Source organism: Aulonocara sp. 'chitande type north' Nkhata Bay, linkage group LG20 (assembly GCF_057382095.1).
Source record: "Aulonocara sp. 'chitande type north' Nkhata Bay isolate Kocher_YH1m ecotype deep benthic linkage group LG20, A_spYH_male_GT1.1, whole genome shotgun sequence".
NCBI lineage: Eukaryota > Metazoa > Chordata > Actinopteri > Cichliformes > Cichlidae > Aulonocara > Aulonocara sp. 'chitande type north' Nkhata Bay.
Genome location: NC_141363.1, coordinates 6,260,446 through 6,285,894, shown reverse-complemented (window position 1 = coordinate 6,285,894; position 25,449 = coordinate 6,260,446). Strand labels below are relative to the sequence as shown.

At 40.0% G+C, this 25,449-nt stretch overlaps 2 protein-coding genes across 6 annotated transcripts; one reads left to right on the top strand and one right to left on the bottom strand.

Annotated features, from left to right (window-relative positions):
- Positions 1–24: 24 nt before the first annotated feature.
- On the bottom strand, positions 25–11,396 carry znf362b (zinc finger protein 362b). Of its 5 annotated transcripts, none has more exons than XM_086277837.1 (9): positions 11,040–11,396; positions 8,823–8,886; positions 7,900–8,131; positions 7,355–7,459; positions 6,834–7,152; positions 5,415–5,639; positions 5,015–5,093; positions 4,736–4,894; positions 25–2,268 (listed from the first exon to the last, which is right to left on the bottom strand). In XM_086277837.1, exons 2-9 carry the CDS (start codon positions 8,883–8,885, stop codon positions 2,152–2,154), a joined length of 1,299 nt encoding a protein of 432 aa, XP_086133963.1. In that variant the 5' UTR covers position 8,886; positions 11,040–11,396; the 3' UTR covers positions 25–2,151. The 5 variants fall into 5 exon arrangements, with proteins under 5 accessions (XP_086133963.1, XP_086133962.1, XP_086133958.1 ...); XM_086277836.1 differs by having other exon boundaries at positions 7,900–8,158; positions 11,040–11,393; XM_086277832.1 differs by lacking the exon at positions 11,040–11,396 and adding an exon at positions 10,178–10,884 and having other exon boundaries at positions 7,900–8,158.
- A 3,205-nt stretch (positions 11,397–14,601) lies between these two features.
- Positions 14,602–18,764, top strand: LOC147305001 (tumor necrosis factor receptor superfamily member 23-like). Its single transcript, XM_086277286.1, has 5 exons — positions 14,602–14,799; positions 15,396–15,492; positions 15,586–15,711; positions 16,922–17,050; positions 17,176–18,764. Exons 1-5 carry the CDS (start codon positions 14,785–14,787, stop codon positions 17,241–17,243), a joined length of 435 nt encoding a protein of 144 aa, XP_086133412.1. The 5' UTR covers positions 14,602–14,784; the 3' UTR covers positions 17,244–18,764.
- The last annotated feature ends 6,685 nt before the right edge of the window (positions 18,765–25,449 follow it).

Below are 25,449 nucleotides of genomic sequence, written 5' to 3'. Positions count from 1 at the left end.
AAAAATAAATCACAGAATCTGTGATTGATTTATAACAGTCTGTTTATTAAACAAGGTAAAGATACAAAGCTTTTTTTCCTTTTTTTTTCCCTTTTTTAAACACTGATAACCTTAGTTTAACTTCTCAGTCTTGGCTGTGCATATTTAGTTGTCTAGAAACTGTATATGAAACCACAATGCAAGACAGGAAAAAGTGTAATAAATCTACGCAATATCATTTCATAGAGAACGTGGGTTAAACAGTTATACAGATTACAGCTCAGGAACTCCATGCGGAAGGAAAAAAAAAAAATGTTTTACACGACTGAATACTGCAGAACACAATACAGAGTAATGGAAATGGGATGGTAAAACAGTTAAGGCTTACATGTAAATAACTGATATAAAACATGAATATTAATAACATACAGGTAGACTAAAATAATTACAGTAAGCTCTTACATAAACCTTTACAAAAACCCAAAGAAAACATGTTTATGAAAACTTAAAAATAGGTACTATAAATGAGTAACATGTTTTACAGTACAGCAACATGTACATTTTCCCATTATCTCAAAAGAGAGAGAGCAAGTTGAAGAGGCAGGGTCTGTTGTTGGCGTAAATGTCTGTTTTCAGGCCAGTGGCTTGAGTAATAAGCTTTTATTCTTTTGAAAACATACTATATACTGTATATGTATTTTACATTATTCTCAGTTCCATCTCAAATGTAACCTCTAGCCGTAGCACCTTTTCTGAAGTGCCCTGAAGAATACAGGGTACCCTATTAGTACCATTCAGAGGTTACAGGTACAGTAAAAATACAACAAACAATACTGTGTACAATAAAAAGAATATTAAAGAGAGAGAGAGAGAAACAAAAACAAACGGAGAAGATCCACCCCTGCGTAAACTCATAAAATAGGCCTATTGAATATGAATCATACTGCAGTTTATTCCAAGTAGGTAAAGCTTATTAGAGGTTAAAAAAAGTTACTGGGTTGGAGTAGCTGTACAATAACTTCACATTTGGTCCAATGGTTAGCTTTAAAATTTACTGCTCAAGTAAAAATGAATTTAAGCTGAAGCATATTTTGAAAAAGTGGGCTGAGTAGAGTAGAGCTGGCACTGATACATGTGCAACATATACTTTTAATTCTTTGAAAGTATAAGTCAAAGCTTAATGGAGCAGGGAAAGCGGACAAACACTTTTACAAGATTTGCTTTCGCTTCAAACCTCACCGAAGTTCATTATATGGCACTAACTAGTGGAACGAGAAACACACCAGAAAAAAAGCAGTGTTTTTTGATCATACGTTATGATCATAAAGGTGCCATAAAGGTGAATGTTAAATATGGAGTGAACATTTTTTGAAAATAATAACTACAAAAAAAAAAAAAAACTTCCTTCCCTTCCATCGAGCTCTGCTTTGCCTCCACGAGCCAATTATCCAACTTCTTAATACAATCATTAAATATTTCAATTGTCATCTACCGATTGCTTTTCTTTAAATTTTGATGACCCTGTGTTTGTACAAAAAAAAAACAAAAAAACAACAGTTGAAAAAAAAAAAAAGACTGTTTTTTGTACACAGTCGGTACTCTTAGCTGCCACGAGTAATGCCATTTGGCATTTTCCATCCAACGAGATTGAAACAATTTGACCAAAACCACAAGGCCTAAAAGTGCTTTAAGATTATCTTTGGATGTCTCCAGAATACACCCAGCAAACTTTTTCTTTTCCCCCCCTGCTTTTTCAATTCAATATTCGGGCAAATATCATCTGGCACGTTTTGAAAACCCATTTCATGGAAGAGAATAAAAACAAAAACAAGACAACTAAAACATTTTTTTAATGGCCAATGCATCCGGCGGTTTACATGATGCTTACGAAAGTGCTTATTTAATCTGACGCAAGACATTCTTTGCCACTCGATCCCCTGGACAATATCTGGCTGTATTTTTACATTCACAAAATAACGCTGTGCTCCTTTATGATAGACGGCCTGTGTCGAGACGGATGGAGGCAAGTCTGCTTACAAAATCTAACAGTGAATGCTCATGTCAGCTGTCATAATGCTAATGTAAGCCTTATGTAGATGGCCGTGGGTGCAGGGCCTCACAAGCTCCAGCCGAACGCTGACTCTGAATCTTGATGCTGAACGCTCGCGGAGCTCAGATGAGGGAGATGCGTATGGGGATGCTGGGGGACTCTGTCCTCTGGGGCGACTGGTGACTCACCAGGTGCTCCACCACCGTGTGTTTGGACATGTGCTTCATAAGATAGGTCTCCTACAAGAACAGGAAAACACACAAAGGGCATAAAGATTACTGCTACAGTAATTTTAAAAGTGCCTCTACTCCAACTAGTTCAGCTGAAGTTGAAATTGACATTTGTGGTCAAAAGGATACACACCCCCCCACTAATATTTAATGAAATCTCCCTTGGAAAATTGCTCCTTGACCAGATCCTTTTGGCATAATGCTGGCTGAATATTTGCACACTCAGAGTTCATTTAAATGAGTTGGTTTCCTGGCACAAACCCAGCATTTCAGCATAGTCCACAGATTTTCAATAGGGTTGAGGTAAGGTCTTTGGGAACGCCATTCCAGAGGCTTAATGGGCCAATTCTAACCAAATGCAGTCCAGAATCATCATTTGAAACAACTGTACATAAGTACAAATAATTTGGCTCTGTCCCTACCTTGCCAAGGTCTGGAAGAAGACCCAAACGGGCACTCTCAAATCAGAGAAGCTCGTTCTTTAAACTTGATGCCTTCAAGCTCAATGAAAATTTGCAGCTGGTAAACAACAATTGAACTATCTGGGCACAATGACATGAAGAATGTGTGGAAGAGTTAAGGTGAGGCTTTTAAACCTAAGAACAGAGTGCCAGCTGTCAAGCATGGCGGTGATAGCATCATGCTCTGGGGTTGTTTTGCTGCCACTGGTACTTGTACAATGCACAAAGTCTATGGAATAATGAAGAAAAAATACCTCCAAATTCTTCAACTCAGCCTCAAATCAACAGCTGGATGCTTGAAACTTGGACACAGCTGAGTGTTCCAACAGGACAATGATGCCAAACATATATCAAAGCTGGTTTTGGAATGGATAAAGTAGCTTCTGGAATGGTTTTCCCAAAGCCTTGACCTCAACCCTACTGAAAATCTTTGTACTACGCTTAAAACAAATTTTTTTCTTATTTGTATTTAAGGTTAGCTTGTGCGCTGCTGGAACCATAATTTCCCTGAGGGGACCTACCCAATGGATTAATAAAGCTCTCTTCTAAAATACAGGTCTGTACTGGGAAACCAACAAATTCTTGATTTTAAAAGATATTAAAGATATATGTTGCACAATCCTTCCACCCCGGAAAAGAAAACTTCTGACCACAACTTTATGTTTGCCCAGATCCTCTTAAGATAGCTGGTAAAGGATATCAAAGATCAGTGCCTGCATTTCAACACCCAGTCAAACTTCAAATATAATCTGGCCTCAGGAAATCACATGATAGGGTGGGGCCAGGTTTCACAATGAGCTCACTCGAACTCTCCACCATTTGACTCTTAGAACTGAAGAAGTTTCTCGAATGAGAAGTGACACATCTTCAAGCAACTTAAAGAAGTCCAGACGCTTTTCTTTCCAAGCTCCTAAATATAATCACAAGCTCTCGGCTGTTGGTCAGGATGTAGAGCAAGTTATCTTCCAATCAGAAGGTCTGTGGTTCAGTCCCCGGCTCCTTCAATTTGCATCCAAATCCAATTTATTTATATAACACATTTAAAAACAGAAAGTTTGCCCAAAGTGCTGTACAGAAAAAAAAGAAGTAATTTGTCAATGTCAAAGTATCCTTGGGTAAGACACTGAACCCTGAATTCCCCTTGATATATTCGTGTGAGTATGTTAATGTTAGACAACGGGCTTAGGCACACAATAAAACACTATATGATTGGGTGAATGACACCTGTAGTAAAGAGTGCCCTAAGAGTGGAAAAGCACTATATACCAGTCAATTTACTTGTTCCTACATTTGAGCTTTCAGAGAAAAGGATATGTCATCATTGTATCCTATACGTGAATTAAATTTTATCAGAATTAGTCCATGAATTTATGATTTATGGTTGTGACCTTGACCTCTGAGCACCAAAATGTAATCTTTGAGCCTTATTTTGGCCAAGTATTTTGTCAGTCCACAGCTGAGTCATTTTCCTGACGTTTTTGAATGCCTAGAGGCTCATCAGTTCCTAGTGTTAAAACAAAACTAATCAAAGCATAATCCAGCTTGAGGGACATTAGTTAATGCTATCATTTACAAGAATTTAAAGTGAAAAGTGAAACTGCCATGGACTTATGTAAAGGTAAGAACAATACAAGTTAAATAAGACTATGTTATCAAAAACAATGATCACACAGAAACGGCCAGCCCAATGACCTATTTGGACAGGTTTAGAGGAAACTGGAGGGATGTGCATTGAGGAGTAGATGAAATACACATATTTATATTAATCAGGATGGGACAGACATACAATGCGAAAACATAATGCTTCCGGACCTCAGCTATAGCTTAAAGATATTCTTTTAGTCCTTTTTGAATATTTGAACAGAAGCAAGGACACACTAAGGTGTTAAATATCTCAAACAGGAAACACACCGACTTCTAGTCCAAGAGAGAAAAAAATATTATCAAATGTCATTGATGCAAAAAACAGGTGTGGAAACCCTGACATAGTGAATACTTGCTTGTGGTTTACTTACTGAGGTGTAAGCCCGGCCACACATGCTACAGCAGTAGGCCTTAGCGTTTTTGATGGCATGCGCTGACAAGTGGATCTGCAACGATGCAGAGTCTGAGTAGGCACGGTAGCAGTTGGGACATTTATACGGCTTGTCTTTATTGTGCTGCCTCTGGTGAGACTGTGGGGGAGAGAAAACACGGACACAGGTTGTAGAGAAGTCCACGTAATTTGAACATTTGCAGCTCTGCATCTGAACCTTTTAATCAGGATCAGGTCACAAGAAGAATCTCTGACTGACCTGGAGATTAGACAGCTGGGTAAAAGCCTTTTCGCATCCAGGGTGGGCGCATTTATAAGGCCTATCGCCGGTGTGGATTCTGCAGCAAGAGAAGCAGACGGGAAAATGTTTTTATGACAGACGCCACTGCAAGAGAACTCCTGCAAAGAAACATCAAAGCAGCAGATTTTCACTGCATATAAGTCACAGTCGTGGTCTATATGTGAAACGTAAAAAGAGTTCCAGCAAGGAGAAAACAGATATAGCTGTAAAGGGGATGACAGGTATTCAGGTAAATTCTAAACATTAAATATTAGTAATGTGTGACCACCAATCAGATTTGAAATGGGCAACAGTAGAGCCACAGAGGCAGCTGAGATCAACTTGATTTCTCACGCTTCATGTTCACAGTTTGACCAACCTGGTATGCTGCTGCAGGTGTGACAGCTGACGGAACGAGTTCTCGCAGTAGGAGCAGTGGTAGGGTTTGATCCCCAGGTGAATGCGCAAGTGCTGGGACAGGTAAGAGGCGTTGGCGAACGTCTTGGAGCAGTGGGGACACTTGTGCGGTTTGGCCTCTGTGTGGGACTTGGAATGAATCTGCATCTCTGACTTGGTTAAGAAGGTAAGTGGGCAGACTTTGCATCTTGGGGACAAGAAGAAACAAAATAGATCAGATCAAAACAATTTTGAGGGATTAAAATCCGCCTGCCTACAACTAAATAGAAAACGTAGCATAACATCAGTTTTTTCCCCACCCCAGTACGCAGACCACTTTAATAATTTTAACAATAATTTAAGAAAATCATCAAGTCTTAATCACACTTTATGTCAAAAGTAGCAACGAAAACTGAAAATCAACTATAGTTGATTAACTAAGTAGTAACACATGATTTTAAAAAATCCAACAACACCAGCATTGCTAACCTTACAATTTAAGAAAAAAGCCACTTTTGACTGCTCCTTCATTCACAAAGAATTCCCACAGCAGGTACCTCTGAATATCTGATTTCGCTGATTTTATTTACACCGAGCAACCATGATGTAATCTCCAAAAGAGTGTTTGAGGTGGGTGTGTTAACCACTACACTATGGAGCCACTAGCCTCATTATCTAAAACTTCCAGCTGACTGACTTAAATGGGTTTTTTTCTCACAATAAAAAAAATTGAACTTTTAATTATTTGTCATAAAAGCTTAAAATCTGAACACTAATGAGAAATTGCCGAACCTGTCAGCTGGCTTTCATTGCAGCCTCTGGAAAGTCCTGGTTATCATAAACTAACATAAAATAAGAAAAAATATCAAAAGTTTTCCCAGGTAGCAAGAAGAGGTCAATATTAGCTGACAATTTATTAGCAATTTCGGCATTGCTACATTTGTCCAGTGATCTTTCTACATGCTTTCTCCAACCATCAGTCTCTGTTGTTTAACTATCATGGGAGGTTTTTTTCCACCTTGCCTTTCTGACCTGCTATTAAACAAACCCTCCTCTCCTCCCCAACACCAACTCATCCTCCTGGATGTTCTGGGAGGGTCAACCCAAGTTCAAATCTTCCATCCGTTAGCTTTACCTCATTGCAACCAGTGCTCAGACTCTTTTGGGTTCAGTCCTTTGGAGTATGTTTGACCGATCTTTTTTTTTAGTAAACCTGTTGTCTACTCAGGTGAAAGCTGTGCTCATATTAAAGCCTCAGTATAGAGCGCTTCTCTCATTCTCAAAGTTCTCTCAGGAAAATACCTATCAATGCTTGCAGACCTCGTAAAGCAGTCAATTTACTTTGCAAGATCAGCACAGAAAAAAACCCTGAAAACAATAGGAGCAGCTTTCTGAATCCAACCTGTAGGTTTTGCCCTCTTTGGGTGCAACGGTGACACATCCTTGATCAGCCAGGATGGGGTAGGGCACCACCAGCAGAGGACCAGATGTGTTTTCGGCTTTGATCTTCTTTCTTCCCCGAGGTGCCTTTGGCGGGGGGCCCAACAGTCCTGCCAGGCCTCCGGCCTTCATGTGGTCAATGCCAGGGCCACTAGCCAGTCCAGAGATGATGTTCACAGAGGGGGCGCCACCCAAGCGGTTCTGGCTGCTGGAGGTCGGAGTCGTCGGGGTCAGGGCGTCTGAGGTGCTGTGGCTGTCGGGTCGAGATGAGGGGGCCAGACCTGAGAAGGTTGGAACAAAAACTGCATTAGCAGGTATGACTAATTCAACACCACACTCTACAGAACCATACCAGTGTACCGCACAGTAAACACCATGTGTGTGTCAATTTTCCATGACAGTTATCTTTATATTATCACACCAGAGGCTGGCTGCCTTGCTGCATTTCTCCTACAAGCTTCACAGATGGCGTGACGGCTGTACCTGAGCGATGGTTGACCCGGCCAGTTTGCTCACTAAGGTGTCTCATTTGCCAGTCCTCCCATAATCCTTTGGCCTTCACCGCTGACTTGTCATCCATATTTCCATCTGGAATTTATAAGGTGATGGTGTGTCAGTCAGTAAAATGTCTCGTAATCCGCGCAGGCCTGATTCTACGCCACGTCTACGAATTCATTACATCAACTATTAGCCTGCAAAACTGGAGAATAACATTAAAAATGTTTTGATTTAAGAAAACCAGGCCTATCTGTAGCAATTATTACATCAATAACTTCATGTTAATTAAGGTTACTCTAGGGCTGGGTATCATTTTAAACCGTTTCCACGTTTCTGTAAATAAGATAAATTTGCAACTGTGGGTTTTGGAGTAGCTGTGCAGGCATCACTCACTTTTCATTATGGATTTTTATTTGGCCTCTACCTTCACAATCTGTATATTATCACCTTAAACTCACCAGGCCACCATGCCAGTTTGAGACAAGTTGGCAGCACTTGGACATATTTAACACTATTTCAGAAGAACGTACCCGGTCCAGAACTGGAGGCGGGACGAGCGTGCAGGGCGATGTCCGGCTGTCCAGAGCCCTGCGGCTGTGGGTGGTGGCCCGGAACCTGTTGCGGCTGAGGCTTTGGAACCTGCATGCCGTGCTGAGCGCTACCGTCCGGGGACGAGGTGGGAACCAGCAGCTGCTGAGAATGGGTGGAGGTAGGTGGCAGGTGCAGGGGTCTAATCTTCTCAGCCATCAGCTGCTCCTTGATCTTGTTAATGAGGACCAGGTTATCCAGCTGAAAGGGTTAACGGGTCATGCTCAACAGAAAACAGCCGCCTTGTGTGAATGTCATTCATGCCATCAAAACATATTGCAGGACAGAAAACACTGATCAGCACATGATTAGTTTTTACCTATGACAGAGGTGAGCTAAAGTAACGCCCACCAAACGCTTTAATCCAGCCCACTCATGGAGGAGGAGCATCAATTCTGGACATTCACTGTATTTTACAGCACAAAGCACTGCGTTTGTAATGTTGTTAAGAATGGATTGTGTCCTAAAAGTGGTTGTCTGAACTAGCAACTTCATCCAAGCTAGGGGGGGGGGCTGAAGTCATCATACTGTTGACTTTGAGTTATAACAGCAGTATTCCTTTGTAACAGCAGCAGACCGACTAAATGTAGTCGGTCTGCTGCTATCTAGTTTGTAATGCAAACGTTTTCAGGAAGCACTTGCGCTTCTTTGGTCCGGCCTGCTTGAGATCAATTAGGACTGCGTGTGTACCCACGAACTCCAAGGAGTCTGAGGCACCCCCCTTATCTGCGAGAACAAACTGCGAGCGGTTCTAGGCGTAACAGTGATGGACTGGTGCTGAAAGGCTGAAAAGACATTCACACATGGAAACAAATGGCAGTGGAAGGTGGAAACATCACAGTAATTACATGCTGAGCGGACTTACCTGGCCTGGCATGGACGGAGGCGGCGGCCAGAAGTATGGGTTGTTAAACCGAGGCTCTGCCATCCTGAAGTGTGTGACATTTATTTTAGTCGCTTTTCAAAGATGCACATAATGAAGTGCTCCCTTACAGAGCACTGTTGTTAAAACTGCACGTAGAGTAAGTTAATGCTTACAAACAGGCAGGCTTAAACTGTGAAGCTGAAAAATCTGACACCTTAACCACACGCTGCATGTGGCTAGTTTCATATGTCATGCTTGAATTTTCTTTCAGGCCTTGTGCTGATCACATTCGCATCCACATAGCTCTGCATCCACTTTGATGTCACTTTAAGGTGTCGAGAACCATTTCTGGTACTCAGTTAACGCCACGTATCAGCTGTTTAGACGGTTAAAGTTGCAGAGAATTTGCTGCATTTACTTCTCCGGACTGTTTGCACCACAGGCACAAATGTAGTAAGCATTAAACGAGTGGCTTCTAAATCTGCTGCTTTTGATGGATAAATTCACTTTGTTCGTTTATTGTGATTGTTTGAAAAAACAAAACAAAACAAAACTGTGGGGACAATTGAATGACCCTCATGTTAAGTTAAGATGTGTAACAGCTGACCTTGAAACGGTTTCATATAGAAGACCTGAGTCTGATCATGACCGCAAGTGCTCTGCGATATTAAAAATTTTGGTACTGATCCGATACCAAGTAAATACAGGGCCGGTATTGCCAGTACAGATACCTATACTTTTACCCTATAAAAGAAGGCTTATGCAGGTGAATCATCATCAATGATCATCTAAACCACTTTGGGTCAATTTCTGTTGTTTAAATATACTACAAACTATAAATAGTTAATGCAAAAGTGTTCAGATATTTTTTATACTGGATGTATATTTTTTCCTTTAAAAAATTTCCACTATTTCACACAATGCAGTGGGCTACATGCTAAACTTAGAAGCTATAAATAAAGTATCGATCACGTGGCTCTAGTATCGATCCTATACCAATACCAGCGCTGGTGTCAATACTATCAATCGATCTGCCCACCTTTAAGACAGGCTTTGAAAGGCAGGGGGAAAGTGTGGAAGACAGTAGTTTAGAGCTAGGGCTCTTATTTTGTTGAAAAATAAAATGAAATAAATGCTTTAAGATAGCTGAAAAAGAAGTTTAATTAAAAAGGTAAATACGATTTTTTTTAATGTAACAGTGTAAAAACTCGCTAGATGTCAGCTCACGCTTAGAAGTCGATGTGTGTAAATCAGGCCTACAGAGTAAAAGTGACACAAATCCACGCAGCTCTGCCATCTAAATGCCACCTACAATATGCCTTCACTTCTAAAAAAAAAAAAAAAAAAAAACCCACATCAGCATGATCCTGCGCCGTTTAGCTCGGGCTTGATGCCCCTCTGCTCCTTTTGTCTGAATTCCTGCAAATAAGTGGACGTCGCTTTTGTAATTTTTCCACAAAAACCGCCGTGAAAAAACAAGACAAAACAAAACTTGAAGTTCTTTGACTTTTTCGGACGTGTCGGCTGTCTGGGAGCAGCTCCGGACTGGCACCGACGGAGGATTGTCCGGATCGATCCTCCCCGGTGCGACTCGACACATTCTCAGACAGTTTTCTTAAAACATTTCCAGACAAAAGAGAAACAAAAATGGCAGCCTTATTTTTATAAGGCGGGACGCCATATTCTGCAGACCCCAAATTTTTTAGGAGCATGAACATGTTGTCGTGTGGCGGGTGTTTGGAATGAGAAGCGGCCGGAGACCAACACAAAGGTGTGTTTATCATGTCGGAGGCATGAATGATTGTTTACGGCGAATTGCAGGTTTGAATAGCCCGGCCTCCCCACCTCTTAAAAAAACTGACACTTCCTACAACAACCATGCCCTGCAAGGAGGAAAAAAACACACACACATACACACACACACACACACAGCACGGAAACGGACAAGCTTGATTCATCAGTGCCGATTAAAAATAACCGTAGCGATTCGTTAAGGTCAAAATCGGAACCGGTGCACGGCCCCTCATCTCCCGACAGACTCTGTGCCATCTTAAGCAAAATTCACTTTTTTAAGGGCTGCTTTTTTTCTACATTCTGTAACTTTTGGACGAATCAAAGCAGAGAAATTGCATTTTCGTGCTAATGCACGCACCGAGAGGCTACCGCTCATTAGAGAAATGCACAGCAACGGAAACATGTAAAGACATGCACAAATACCTTGTGTCCTGATTGCAGATATTGTCTTGCGAGTACAGCTATAATATAAAAGGTTGATGTTCTTTCTGCCTCCGGTCGGACCACCGCTTCCGGGTCGCTTTGTTCACTTCTGGGTGCTGCTGCTGCTGCAAGGCTCAGCACAGTGCAGTCGAGAGGGGAAATATTGTGCTAAATGTTGCTTTTGTATTTTCATACCACGACCCACTTTATTCGCGTTTAACAGCATCTCAGCAGAAGCTACGTCAACGCAAGCAGGGCCGATACATGCGTTAGTGAATTTTCAAAGTGCACACATTAGCGGTGCTGTCATCATGTGGTGAGGCGATGAGCAGTTTTTCTCTGATGCCATTTCTTAAAAAAAGAAAAAGAAAAAAAAACAGTCATATTTGCTGCCCTGTCAGAACTGTTATTATAGGCGGTCCACCCAAAGCACCTTAAGAGAAACACTAAAAAAGGAAAAGATTGTTAAAAAATACACAAAGAAAACAAAGTATATATTTAAAAATGCACTTCTTTGCTACTACAGTGAAATACAGTTAGCCAGATAATCCTATATCTTCTAGTTAACAATCATTTATTCTCATCCAGCTGTGAAATATTTACAAAATCAGAAAACAATCTAATGTAACAAAAGCAGGAAAATGTAACAATTTTCCTACTTTCTTCCACAGTAAAATTTCTAATATTACAGGGTATTAGTTAATAGCATGTTAACATGTATTTGTATTGTGCTTTATGGCATTTCATTTTATCATTTACTTTATTCCAATTTTTGTACAGGGCTTTGTTACCACTTGTCTGCGAAAGGCACATTGTAAATAAACAGTACTTACTTACTCTTGTAGTAAATAAGTAAGTAAGGTACCAGTCTGTTTTCCGAACCCATCATAGCATGGAAATGTTTCTTACTAAAGTCATCAATGACCTAAAAACCAACAGTGATTCACCGAGTGTTTCAGTCTTAGACCTCTCTGCTTCCTTCAACAGTGTTGATAGTAACATTTTAATTCAAAGCCTTTATGATTCAGTTGGTTTATCAGGTCAGATTCTCATCAAACCCTAAGTGTAGAAGTTTTAATGTTTTACTTGGTAGTTTGAAATCTGCAGAAACAAAAATTCAATTAGGGGTTCCTCAAGGATTTGTCCTCGGTCCCTTAGTATTTAACCTTTACACTACCCTGCTTGTTGTTATCATAATGAAGATGAAACACAGTTTTTTATCTGTCATTTTCATCTGATGAGCTAATCTCTATTTAAAATTTAATAAGCTGCACTGATGACAGTAACTGCTGATTTTGTCGAACTGAACAGAGACAAGATGAAAGTATTTCGTGTTGTTCCAAAAAGTCAGATAAAGAAAATGTGTTCATATTTATCACACATGAAAGAAAGTCAGGACCCTTGGCATTATTTTGTTCAGTGATGTCAGTTTTGATAATTATATTAATGAGGTCACCAGAGCTCCTTTCCACAACATAAAAATATATCAGAAGCTTGAAAATTCCTATTGCAAATTGAGAAATGTGCAAAAGCGTTCATATCGAGCAGGTTAGACTACTGTAATGCTCTACTTGCTGGATTATCCAAATTATCAGTAGGTGGACTTCATCTTGGTCTAAGGAGCTGATTTTATTTGAAGTCTAAGGAGCTTGGAAAGAAAAGCGTCTGGACTTCTTTAAGTTGCTTGAAGACGTTTCACCTCTCATCCGAGAAGCTTCTTCAGTTCTAGGGTAAAATGGTGGAGAGTCCCAGATTTAAACCCCGTGGGGGTATCCCCCCAAGGAGGGAAAAAGGACCCCCTGATGATCCTCTACCTAATCACATGAGCCAAGGTGTGAAAATGGGTGTGGGTCACAATCAGCCAGGGTTTCAGGTGAGCTCATTGTGAAACCTAGCCCCACCCTATCATGTATTTCCTGGGGTCAGATGGCCCAGGGTGTGAGTGGGCTTTAAGGCATCTGGGAAAGGATCTCAAAACTGGACTATAGATGGCAGACAGTTGGTGTCGTAAACCACCGCCTCAAAGATGGTCGCTCACAGTGGACATAAATGGCTTCTTTCACTCTTTCAAACCATCTGTCCTCTCTGTCCAAAATGTGAACATTGGCATCCTTGAAAGATTGACCGAGAACTGATTGAGAACCTTCACAGACGTGGACTTCATCTTCTTCAGAATGCAGCATACGTGGAAGTTTGAAAATATTACGATAATATTTAAGTCACTGGATTGAAGTTTGAACTGGTTTCCAGTTCAACAGAGAACTGCCTTTTAAAGTCCTTCTATTAGTTAGTGGAGCTCTCAGTGGTTTGGCTCCCAGTTCATTTCTGGTGTACTCTGTGTCTGTAACCCTATTATAACTCTCAAGTCATCAGATGCAGCTCTTTTAACTTGTACCCTGGAATTTTCATGGTCATTTTTTGAATCCACTTAACACTTAACACTGACCTATGAATCACTTAAGCCTTAAATAGGCCTGTAACTCAAGGGATGAGTCAGTGTTGTGTCTACACATAACAGGCATATTACATAGAACCGATCTGAAATGATGTCTTCAGGAACTTTGTTACTAGCAGCCAGCTGCAAGAAAACAAACACAAAAGGAATTTTCACAGATAAAATGTTTTTGAATAGGAAAAGGTCCTGATGCAGGAACTGAGAGAGGCATCTGGCCCTTCAGGTATTTCATATACTTACTGTTTACTGAAGCCTCTTCAGAAATAGTCAGTGAAAGGTTGCCAATAAGCCATTTTTAAGAAAGATGAACAAGGAGAAAAGCCTGATGTATGATAAATTACACAAGAACTATACTGACAATCGTCCCCAAAAGGTCTAATGGAGCGATGAATCCAAACTTGAAACTTCAGCTTAAAATTGTTTTCAATATGTCTGGGAGTCAGGAGTGAGGTACAAATGTTTGTCACTCCTTTACAGCCATCTGTAAAACACAGTAGAGGCACCTTCATGGTTTGGAGCTGCATTTCACGCAGCCCAAAGTGACGGAAATACGAACACAGAAAAATAACATAAAATTTTGATCCATTGTGGAATATGATCTAAAAAGCATGTGATTGGCAACAACTTATTTTTTCCACATTTCAATGATCCCAAACACACTGCCAATGGAGTAAAAGGATATGTCGAAATCTTAAATGAATTCCAAGAATGCTGGTGTTCAAGTTTCATCATGACCTTCAGTACATGTAATGTCAGGGATGTTGTCCAAAGTCAGCAAGTCGAGTTAGGCTGCTTTTCACAGCAATACAGCTTCTTGGTAGATTTTGAATCCTCTAATCTGTATCAGCATTTAACTGATCACATTTTTCCATAAAGTCGGAATTTGATGTATTACTGTGCATTGTTCTGGCTAAAACTTTAAGGCAGGCATCCAGGCCACCCTTGTCCATACCAGTACTGCAGAAATTCTGTAGTGTTACAATGTTATTGTGCAGGAGTCTGCATGTAAGGAGTTAGTGTTTACATGATGTCAGTTTCCTGTTTCCTGCACCACTTCTCTGGAGATTCCAAAGAACTGAAACCGTGACACACAATCGCACACTCACAAACAAAGCCTTCCTTAAATGTTTTATTTGAGTCAGCTCTAAAGGAAACCTGCATATCAGTTGAAGTGAGAATTCTTCCTGCTGCTGTTCACTTTGGGCGAGAACTACATTGCTGTTTCAAACTGAGTGAAGGAATTCCAGTGAAACTTGGTTATTTAATTTCCACACTGCCTGCTCACACAACATGGACCTTATCTTGGTAAGTTTATATTTTTTTATTGATTATCTTTTTATTGATTTTATTGATTTATGCTGCTTAAAAAATTTATTAGACCAACTGTCATGAAAAGAGATCTGTCAAAATTGTAAATCATCCGGCGCTGTTATAAACTGTCCTCTTTTCTGCGGGGCCTGATTGGGATTTATTTCACTTGTTTACAACACCTTTCTCTGTCTTCTTTATTATGATCTGATTTTTCCATCGAACCTGTGAGCCAGAAAAAAAATGTGTGAAGGAGCTCTGTAAGGAGACCAGCTTTAGAAAGAGGTTTCTGAAATACTTTCCTGAATGTGACAGAGTCTATGCTCCCAACCCTCTGATGGTCGTATTTAGGAAAGTATGGGGAGGGAAACAAACAAACTTCATCTTATGTGTTCTGTCTGGACGACGACTTAAATGGCTAATACTTTTAGCTTCACTACAGTTTTTTTCAGCCCTGATTTGTGTGGTATTTCGATGCATTTTTATATATTTCTATGATACTCTTGCTGTCTCTTTGTGGCTGTTTTAATGAAAAATGTCAGTCCTGTTTCCTCAACAGTTTACCTCAGATCTTCAAACCTCCTTTGTTTCAGGTCTTCCCACTGATACTTGCACTGATTTCCTGTGGACAGAGTCACACTGAGGGGACTGAACAAACTAATGGTTCATGTTACAATTTGTGTCCAGCTGGTAAGATATAATGAGGAACATTGTTGTCAATTATTGGTATAAAGTCAGTGCGAAAGTATCACATTAACTTTCCGCCTTTTCTCTCTTTTTCAGGATATCATAAAGTTGGTAACTGTGATGATCAAGTTAAAAAGTACAAATGCAAGAAATGTGAGGATGGCTTCTACACAGACATAGAAAACTACATAGAGAAATGTCTTCGGTGTGACTTATGTAATCGTAAGTATCCTGCCCAGTTTCAATTTAGTGTTACACATGTTTTCTGCTTGTGTGTTAAGGTCGATTAAAGTTAAATTGGACTAAAAAATAGACTGCTATCATCTTGTCATTTAGATATATTTAGATATATTTCAGCATAAACCTCTTTTTGTGGTGATCTTGTTTTGACAATCTTATATTTGTTTCCGACCAATGTGATGAAGTTGAAACACTTTGACAACTTAAGTCTGTCTAGGATGGGAAACCTTTCAACATTGTGTGTCACTCTTACCCTTCAGAATGTCAGTTTGAGCTTGTGCGCACTAAGATTAGAGACTTTGCAGTGCAAAGGCAACGTCTGATGTTACGTGCACTCCAATTTTAACTAACTATTAATTGTCATTGCTTTTGGTTAACGTGACTGTTAGTGTTGGTGAGGTCACCAAGGTAGTTAAAACAATCTATTTGGTGGCTGGACTTTGGGGATTTGCCTTAAGTCCTTCAAGCCCCTGAATGTGCGCTTGCATGTAGACCTGATATCAGGTATCAGGTCTGTTGTTACAAGCTATTCAGCCCCTGTACGGCTGTAGTGAGAGGTTAGGTCACATTGCCTGTGATCAGTTAGACTTATTCTGAGCTGTTATTTAACTCCACCAGAGCTCCCCTTTGTCGCTGGTTCTGTTCATAACTTATATGAGCAGAATTTATAGGTGTAGCCATGAGTTCAGAGTCGGTATGCTTTGGTTTGTCTGTCTTTGCTTTTTACGATATGGTCCTGCTGACTTCATTGAGTGACTGGGACATTTAGCAGCTGACTAAGAAGCCGCTGGGCTGACAACTGGTATCTCCAATTCTCAGACCTTGGTTTGGTAGTGATATGCTGCACCAATTCATTCGGAATTCATTCAAGTATCGACAATCCAAGAGGAGTTTCATAGTAGAAATTCTGCTTCTACAGATCTGGGCTTGGGCTACAATGGGTACTAGGTTCCTCCTAAATCAAGTGTTTCATGCATCTCTAATTAAGAGGAGATTGCAGGGCAGAAATGCTGGCAATACTATATCTTTTGGATGGCTTGGAATTCTTCTAAAATAGCTAAAGGAGGTTACTGGAAAGAGGAAGTTCTGGGCATCACTGCTTAGACTGCTGCCTCCAGGATAAGCAGTAACAAATAGATGATGGCTGGAAGTACGGCATAGATGGACATACTGTGCTTTGCTTTTTCCTCAGATGATGAGATTGTACTAAGGCCCTGCTCCTTCAATAGCAACATAGTGTGTGCCTGTAAACATGGATACTACAATTTAGGGTCTGACCATCTGAGGGAATGCATGAAATGTTCCTGTAGTACATGTCCAAGTAAGTACACTAAAAGAATGTTAAAGCATTTGATTGGTATTCACAGCAGCCACATTTTTTCATTATCAAGCATAATAACAACTTAAATAAATTCGTTCAGTCACCTCCACCTTTATTCCTTTCAGAGAACGATGACTACAAAAGGAAGTGTCTGAAGCAGACGATTGGGACAGACAAAACATATCAATTGTGATTAGATTTTGTTTGTGACTGACTGACAAGAGCACAGGACTACAAATCAATCAGAAAATAATATAGAATGCATATATTTACTGCAGTGATAGCTTACAGTGTATATCAGCACCATCATCAAATCTAAACACAGTGTCTGGCTTGTATTTGTATTTTTATTTTTATCTTTAGGGTTTGTTTTGATTTTACTCTGTTTTGGATTTTCAGTTATTTTTAGTATTTTGAGTCTCCAGATTTGGTTAAATTGTCAGGATCCCTGGGTTTTCCTTTGTCTAGTTTTCCCCTTTGACTCGTTATCTTGTAAATAGTTATTGTCTGCGTCATCCACCGTTCATTATCACGCCCTCCCTCACAGACGTGTGCTCCTTGCTGGGAGTTTCCAAATTCCCTAGAAGTGTGTTTTCCAGTAGTTTGTTTTGAACTTGTTTTAACTGCCAGCAATAGAGATTCTTCTTTTCTTTTCCATTTCTCTAGTCCTGGATTTGGGTCTACAACCTGCCTGTTACACAGCACTACATTATATAACTTTCTTCCTTTCTTTTTATTTTTTAATGGTTTGTTTCTGCCACTGGAAATGACCCTTTTTATCATAAGTCAAAATTTGGGGTTTTTATCTGAAAGCTCTGACTTAAAAACCTCAAAATTTCGAGTTATTTCCATTTTTGAGTTACTGTCTCAGAAATTTGATTTATGAAGTTTAGATTTTGAGATAATCTGAAATTCGCTGTTCCAATGATTTCCACACTTCATCGGTGCCCTCGCTCATCCACTAATCATTTAGTGGTAATTTGGTATCTTACTTGTCTCTGGTTTCCTTTGTTTAGGAATCACAATCTAGATTAAAATGTGCATAAATATCCCTGCCTTTGTTCTTTACCATCTTGTACTGTTTAGTCTTCTTTATGTTTTGCTCCTGTCCTTGTTTTGGATTACCAATTAACAATAACCATTTTTGGAGTTTTACTCACTGTTTAGATTACAGCTAGATTACAACACTCGTTCTTTGTTTATTGAAACTCAGTCTCTGTCTTGTGTTTTGAGTCTTTATGGATCTATAAGCGGTATGTGCTAAGATGATCTCATTTTGTTTCCTGTTTCTTGCATTGCTTTTCTGAAGACAAAACAGAATTGAAAGTCCAGAGGCTGAAAACATGTGATAACACACTCATACAAATAAACCTGTCCTTAAACCACAAGTTTGAGTCAGGTTCAAAAGAAAACCATTCATCAGCTTAAATAAGAGTGTCTCATCTCATGCTGGTGATTACAAGATTGTTTTCAACTGAGTGAATCTGAATAAAAATTGGTAAGTAATTCTGTTTGTAGGATTAATTGGATCATCTCCATGTACAATTTCAAGGGTGCTTTGAGTAGAGTTTTGTCATTTAGTGTTGTGTGAAGCTCATGTTTACATAAAGGTATACAAAGATTATGTCTTAATGACTGCAAGATAAGGTTTGTTACAAGATTTATTAATTTTTTTACAGTTGCTTAAAAGTTATCTTTTATTATGCATATTCTTCAAGGACTGTAAATCATATTTGTTGGTATCATTATTATACTATCGTTATTATTATATTATTATCATTATTGCTAGCATACATCCTCGCTGTTGTAGTTTTAGTGTTGATAATCAAACTTCATATTAGTTGCTGAAAATGTTAATGATGCAGTATTGTGTATAACAGACATGCAGGGTAGAAGAAGGCCTCCTGATTACTGGGATTCCCTGTTGTGGTCTTGCTGCTCTCGGAGCAAAAATTTCCTGTGAAAAAGAGTTTCCACAGGACAGTGGAGCAACCTTTCCCAGCAATAACTTGAAGTAATGGTTTTCTGTGGGGTTTTTCTTTATCAGTCTATCACATCGTGGGAATGTTTCAGTTCAACTCATTGAGATTCATGGGGATTTGTTCAGAGAGATTGCTCCACATTTGAGTCTTGAACACTTTGGTATACAGAAGACTTCATGGTCGCCTTAGTGCAAGGTGTCCAGGTCCTGTGGTTGTAAAACAAGCCCAGATTATCACTCCTCCACCACTGTGCTGCCTGTTGTATGAGTCGTTTGTATTGTTTAGGGCTGCCACAAATGATTATTTTAATAGTCGACTAGACACTGATTATTTTTCTGATTAGTGGACCAATCGAAAACGTCGGAGCACTTTTGCAAATATGTCATGTCTTGATAAACCAAGCAGATATTTGAAGTTTACACAGCTACATTCTCGCCTGAAAATATGTTAAACGTTTATTTTGTGACCCAGAAAGAGTAATTGGAGTAATATTAAAACGAAGTAGCTGCCGCCATTGTTGAAAACTGGAATAGAGCTTGAAAATGTGACAAAACCGCAAAGGATTGTAGGCACGAGTGGCAAGTGGTACTAGCGCACGCAGGCTTTCACAAGAAAACAGTCACACAGCGATAAAAAGAAACACAAAGAATGGCAAGAAGCTGTTATATTATTAACCGCAATAGCCGGTCGCATGACAGCCACGGGAAGCCGACCGGTAAAGAGAGATGTTTTTATCGGATTCCGTCGTGGAAGAAAAATTGTTCGAGCCATGTTTCTGAAGTAACAACGAGGTGACGGATGGCCTGGATTGCAGCCATTCGAAGAGCAAATATAACATTCCAGAACACTCCAGCTCACTTGTTAGTCTGCTTCAAGCATTTCCACAAAGGTGAGCCTTTTGTTGTTGTTATTACGTAATTTATCATAACATAATTATTGAGTAGGTTACAAATAAGTCTTATATTGATTTGAATTGAATTTGCTGCGCTATGCTGCTTTGTTCGCGGTGGCTTTGCAGGCTAATGTTTGTTGTTTTGTAGGAAAACCAGCCTATAAAATGCTGGAATGCGATCCAGACTGGGCACCCTCTATCAACCTGGGTCATACCGAGTTTAAAGCTGCTACCACAGCGAGATTTGATCGGTTAAGAGGGAGAGCGATATCAAAACAGCCACGAAAAGTCCCGCATATATGTGCCCAAGTGTTGTAGCAATCAAGTGATGAATAACTGCTTTCCAGTATGTTTTGAAATGTGGTTTTTTTTTGCATTGTTGATTTGTTTTTCACCAAAGCAGCTAATAAAGCACAATGGAATACAATTTTGCCTCTTTCTTGTAAGATTTTATAATAGAATGAAACATGCCAGTTATAAATAAAGGCAATAAATTGAAAGAATTATGAAACAGTTATTTTATTTCTATTGGATCTGAAAATGTTGTGTAATACTACAACCTGAAACGACAAATAGATTGCGTTGGTCTGTACAGGAGATAAAGAAAAAAATGTAACAACAGCTGTGAAATGGGATAGTCCAAATCATCAAAGTAAACTGGACCTGTGCTTGTTGTAGGCATCTGAAGTTACTAAACATTTTGTGAGTGTATGCACTCACAGTTAGGACCATATAATAATAAATATGCGCGTGAAGAAAGTTGGGCAGCACGCTAACGTCTTTAGTCCACTCTGTATACTCGTATGGGTCTAACCCTTTCACTCCTTTGATTTTTACCTCGTTTTTGGCCTTTTTGTCAAGTCTGTCTTTGTACGGACCTGTCGTGTTCTCCTTCGTTTTGTACATAACTGTTCTTGGGACAAATAAAATGCAAGTAGGGATTAAAACCGCAGAATTAATGATTGCTGGAAATGCTAGTGCTTGATGCAGTGTTTTGATTTTGCTGCCACTCGTACCCAATGCGCAATGCAATGCGCGAAAGTCACGTGGTCTGTCGGCTGGGCTGCGCTATGAATTCTGGGATAGGTTGGGCCACGAAGGACCCATCCTTCAAATTTGGGGAAATGAAGGACGAATTTTTTGGACACATTTGGGCGAGTATTCGAATTTGCGCAGGCTTCGCCGCGTCGATGTAATGTAATTGGCCTACAAATGCAGCCTCTGAAGGATCTTGCAAAGCTTCAAACGACGTCGACTATTAAATTAGTCTTCAATGATTTTAATAGTCAATGTAATTGTGACTAGTCCACTAATCGTGGCAGCCCTAGTATTGATATGCTGCAGAAGCATGGCCTTCAGGTTGTTTGGATATGATATTATAACCTTGCCCACAATGATGAACTGCAATTATTGATTCTTTCCTCCTATCCTGTTAACGCTCCAGACCTGCAAAATGCCAAAACATCTGCTTTTACAGAGGAACTTTAATGATCTGTTAATCAAGTGTCTTTAATTATCACTCTATAAATTTACAGGTAATTATTTAAATTGTATTTGTTTTTACTTATACATGTTTAGTTTACAATAATGAAAAATAAATGCAAAATCAAAATAGCATTTTCTTAAAGTTTAGTAGTTTGACAGACTGAAATCCCATTGTTAGAAATTGGATCATATTAAATTTTGCAATTTTTTATGTAAAGCATGCAGTTGCATGGGTATGAAAATATAAATTAAAATTTGTCAGACTTTCAGCACTAAAACACACAAGACCAAGTGAATAGTCACCTTTATATGCATTTTATTGTTGAAGATTGTATGATGTAACAGAGAAAAAATATCGAACATGTTGAGATTTTTTTTTTAACAGACTGAAAAGAGCAGAGAACTGCAATTGAAGACAGCAATCATATTTGTACTTACTGCATTGATGGCTTACAGTATTGTATATTAATGTTAAGCACACGTCATTAATATTGCTGATTGATGATTACTTGACCACAATGTAATCAAAATGAATTGGATCGATTTGTTATTGCTGTCTATCAAGTGTGACTATACGTTTTTTGTGTGTTTTATGACTTTACAGGTAATATCTTTGGTGAGCGAAACATTTGCACTGACTACAAAAACACTGTTTGACTATTAACTGCTTTTAAATTTTGATCTAAAATATGTTTGTGGTTGAGTTGAGCATGCCCTGATTTCAGCAATGGACATGTTGGCTTTTTGCTAGAATGAAGGAAACACGTTTGCAAATTTAACATCATTTCCCCACATATGTCTTGTATCTCTTGTGCACTCACTCTTCCTGTGGTTAGACTGAGGATGTAAGTACCTGTGGTGAATAACACGTTGATAGATACCAGAAGTACTCATAACAGGCAGGTTAAGGTTGCTTTACTAACTAATTAATATAGTAATGTCAGAGTGTCTTTGTGTCTACAGCAGGGAGCCAAATGCCTTTTCTTGCACATGTTTTGGTGACTGGTGTAATTATGGCTTCTGCTTTTATGTTGAAAAGTCATATTTTATTTCTGTGCCTGATATGTTGTTCTTTCTCAAACTGCAACACAACTGGCCTTGAAAAAAAAGGTTATGCTGTATTGTGTAATTTACACAGAAATGTAGTCAGAAACATTGAAATGACTAAGCAAATTCAAATTCAAATTCAAATTTTATTTGTCACACACACACAACCATACACAGTATGACATGGGGGTGAAATGCTTGTAGCTGTACAATGCCCGACCATTAAATGACAGAAGAAAAGTTTTACAATATTTATAATTTACAGTTTACTACAAAAATTTACAAATTAACTTAGGAATTTACAGTAAAGAATGTGCAAACAGCAGGAGAGATTATAAAGATAAGGATTATAAATTATAGGAATTATAGGATTATAGGAAATGTGTGGTGGTGCGTGTGGTGACGTGTGTGAGAGTCCAGTCTTGTAGTGACGTGTTTGGGAGAGTCCAGTCCTACACCTGGTTCAGGCCCTGAATAGCCTGAGGGAAGAAGCTCCTCCTCATTCTCTCTGTTTTGGCCTTAAGGGAGCGGAAGCGCTTCCCAGACCTCAACAGTGAGAAGAGTCCATTGTTGGGATGGGAGAGGTCCATCATAATCTTCCTAGCTTTGGACTTGCACCGCTTGGTGTAGATGGACAGCAGGACAGGGAGCTCTGATTGAATGATGCGTTCTGCCGAGCACACCACCCTTTGCAGATCTCGTCTGTCCTGCTTGGTGCTGTTCCCAAACCAGGTGCAGATGTTTGCCGTCAGGACGCTCTCGATGGTGCAGGAGTAGAAGTTCTTGAGCACCTTCAGTGGCAGATGGAAGTCTCTAAGTCTTCTGAGGAAGAAGAGACGCTGACGGGCTTTCTTAACCAGGGTGTTGATGTGACAGGACCATGACAGGTCCTGAGTGATGTGGACACCCAGGTATCGGAAACTGTCCACTCTCTCCACTGGCGTGCCACTGATGATGAGGGGTTTGTAATTCCTCGCCTGCTTTGTAGTGAAGTCCACGATCAGCTCCTTAGTCTTGCTGATGTTTAGGAGGAGGTTATTCTCCTGGCACCAGGTCTCCAGGTTCCTAATCTCCTCCAGGTAGGCCGTCTCGATGTTGTCGGAGATCAGGCCCACAATAGCAGTGTCGTCAGCAAACTTGACAATGGAGGTGGTGTCGGATGTGGCTACACAGTCATAAGTGTACAGTGAGTACAGCAGGGGGCTTAAAACACAGCCCTGAGGCACTCCAGTGCTGAGTGAGATGGCGGGGGAGACTTGTTTCCCCACCCTCACTGATTGGGGTCTGTCTGTGAGGAAGTTGAGGATCCACTGACACAGTGATGAGCTGAGTCCTAGATCCGTCAACTTGGTGAAAAGCTTAGAGGGAATTATTGTGTTGAATGCTGAACTGTAGTCCACGAACAGCATCCTAACATAATTCCCTCTGCCAGTGTCCAGGTGACTCAGGGATGTGTGGAGCAGGTGAGATATGGCATCGTCTGTGGAACGATTAGTCCGGTAAGCAAACTGAAGTGAGTCGATGGTGGCAGGAAGTGAAGAAGTGATATGATCTCTCATCAGTCTTTCAGAACACTTCATCACAATTGAAGTCAGTGCTACTGGACGGTAGTCATTGTGGCAAGCGGGCTGTTGTTTCTTTGGAACAGGGACAATAATGGACTGTTTGAAGCATGTGGGAACCACAGCTTGGGCCAGGGAGAGGTTGAAGATCTCTGTGAACACTGGTGCTAGTTGATCAGCGCAGGCTCTAAGGACCCGGCCAGGGATTGCATCTGGTCCTGCTGCCTTCCTGGTGTTCACCCTCCTGAAGGTGTTCCTCACGGCATGCTCTGTGATGACGAATGCATTTTCTTCACTAGTGCACTCCGAGCGCGCGCAGCCGTTTGTTGTTTTAATTGCTGCGGCGTCGAAGCAAGCATAAAACGTGTTCAGCTCATCAGCCAGTGAAGCATCTGCATTCATCATTGAAGAAGCTGGTCGTTTATAGTCCGTTATAGTCCGCAGTCCTTTCCACAGGCTCCTAGAGTCGCACTGTCGTAGCTGTGACTCTAGTTTTTCCCCGTAGCTCCGCTTTGCCTTTCGGACCGCGCTGCGCACGTTGTAGGACGCAGCCTTGTATAGGTCCATATTACCGCCCTAGCATTATGTTAGGGCTCAAATTGCTTAAAAAAACGTTGCTTTTCAACCTGATTTAGCAGAAAATAAAGAAAACCATGTCTTCTTGAAGATGTGTACCATCTTTTTATTAGTACTGGACATCTTGCTAGCACCTCATGTCATTTAAAAACTATATTTATTCGTATTCTAAATATAAATTCTGAATATATGCCTCTTGAAGGTGTAACTTCACACCTCTTGACAAAAGTGTGGTGCTCGGTTAAACTGTCAAAGAGGTTATAAACAGATTTTTGGAACAATGAAAAGTTGATTGGAGAGAGTGTTAAGTTACCTGAAAGTGATTGCATTTAAAAAATAAAATAAAATTAGGAACTAAATGACAACTATACCCACATATGTTCTTGTGTTTGAATGAACAGTGAAGCACTTTTTGGATTATAGTTGAGGTTTACTGCAGCAGACGAATGCTAACAGCAAAGTAGACTTTTATGTTGGAATAAAAAAGGAAGAGTCAATATAGTAAATGTAATAGATTTCTATAATAAAAAGAGGTTAATGAGAAAGAGGTTGTTTTAAAGCCAATAAGATAGGTAACATGTTCACAGTGTAGCAGCCCTCTTATACTCAACAGTCCCCAACACTACCCCACCACAGATCTAACTGCTTACCTAACTCCACCACTGTTCCTGGTGGGTTGTCACATGATCTGACCTTATTTCCTGCTTTTATTGACACTTCTTTGAAGACACCCCAAGGAACTGAAACCCCGTACCCCCAATCACGATCACACATTCACACAATCAGAGTCTTCCTCAAACTTAAAACCCCAAAGATGAATCTTGCCCTGGTAAGTAATACTTTTTTTTATAGGTT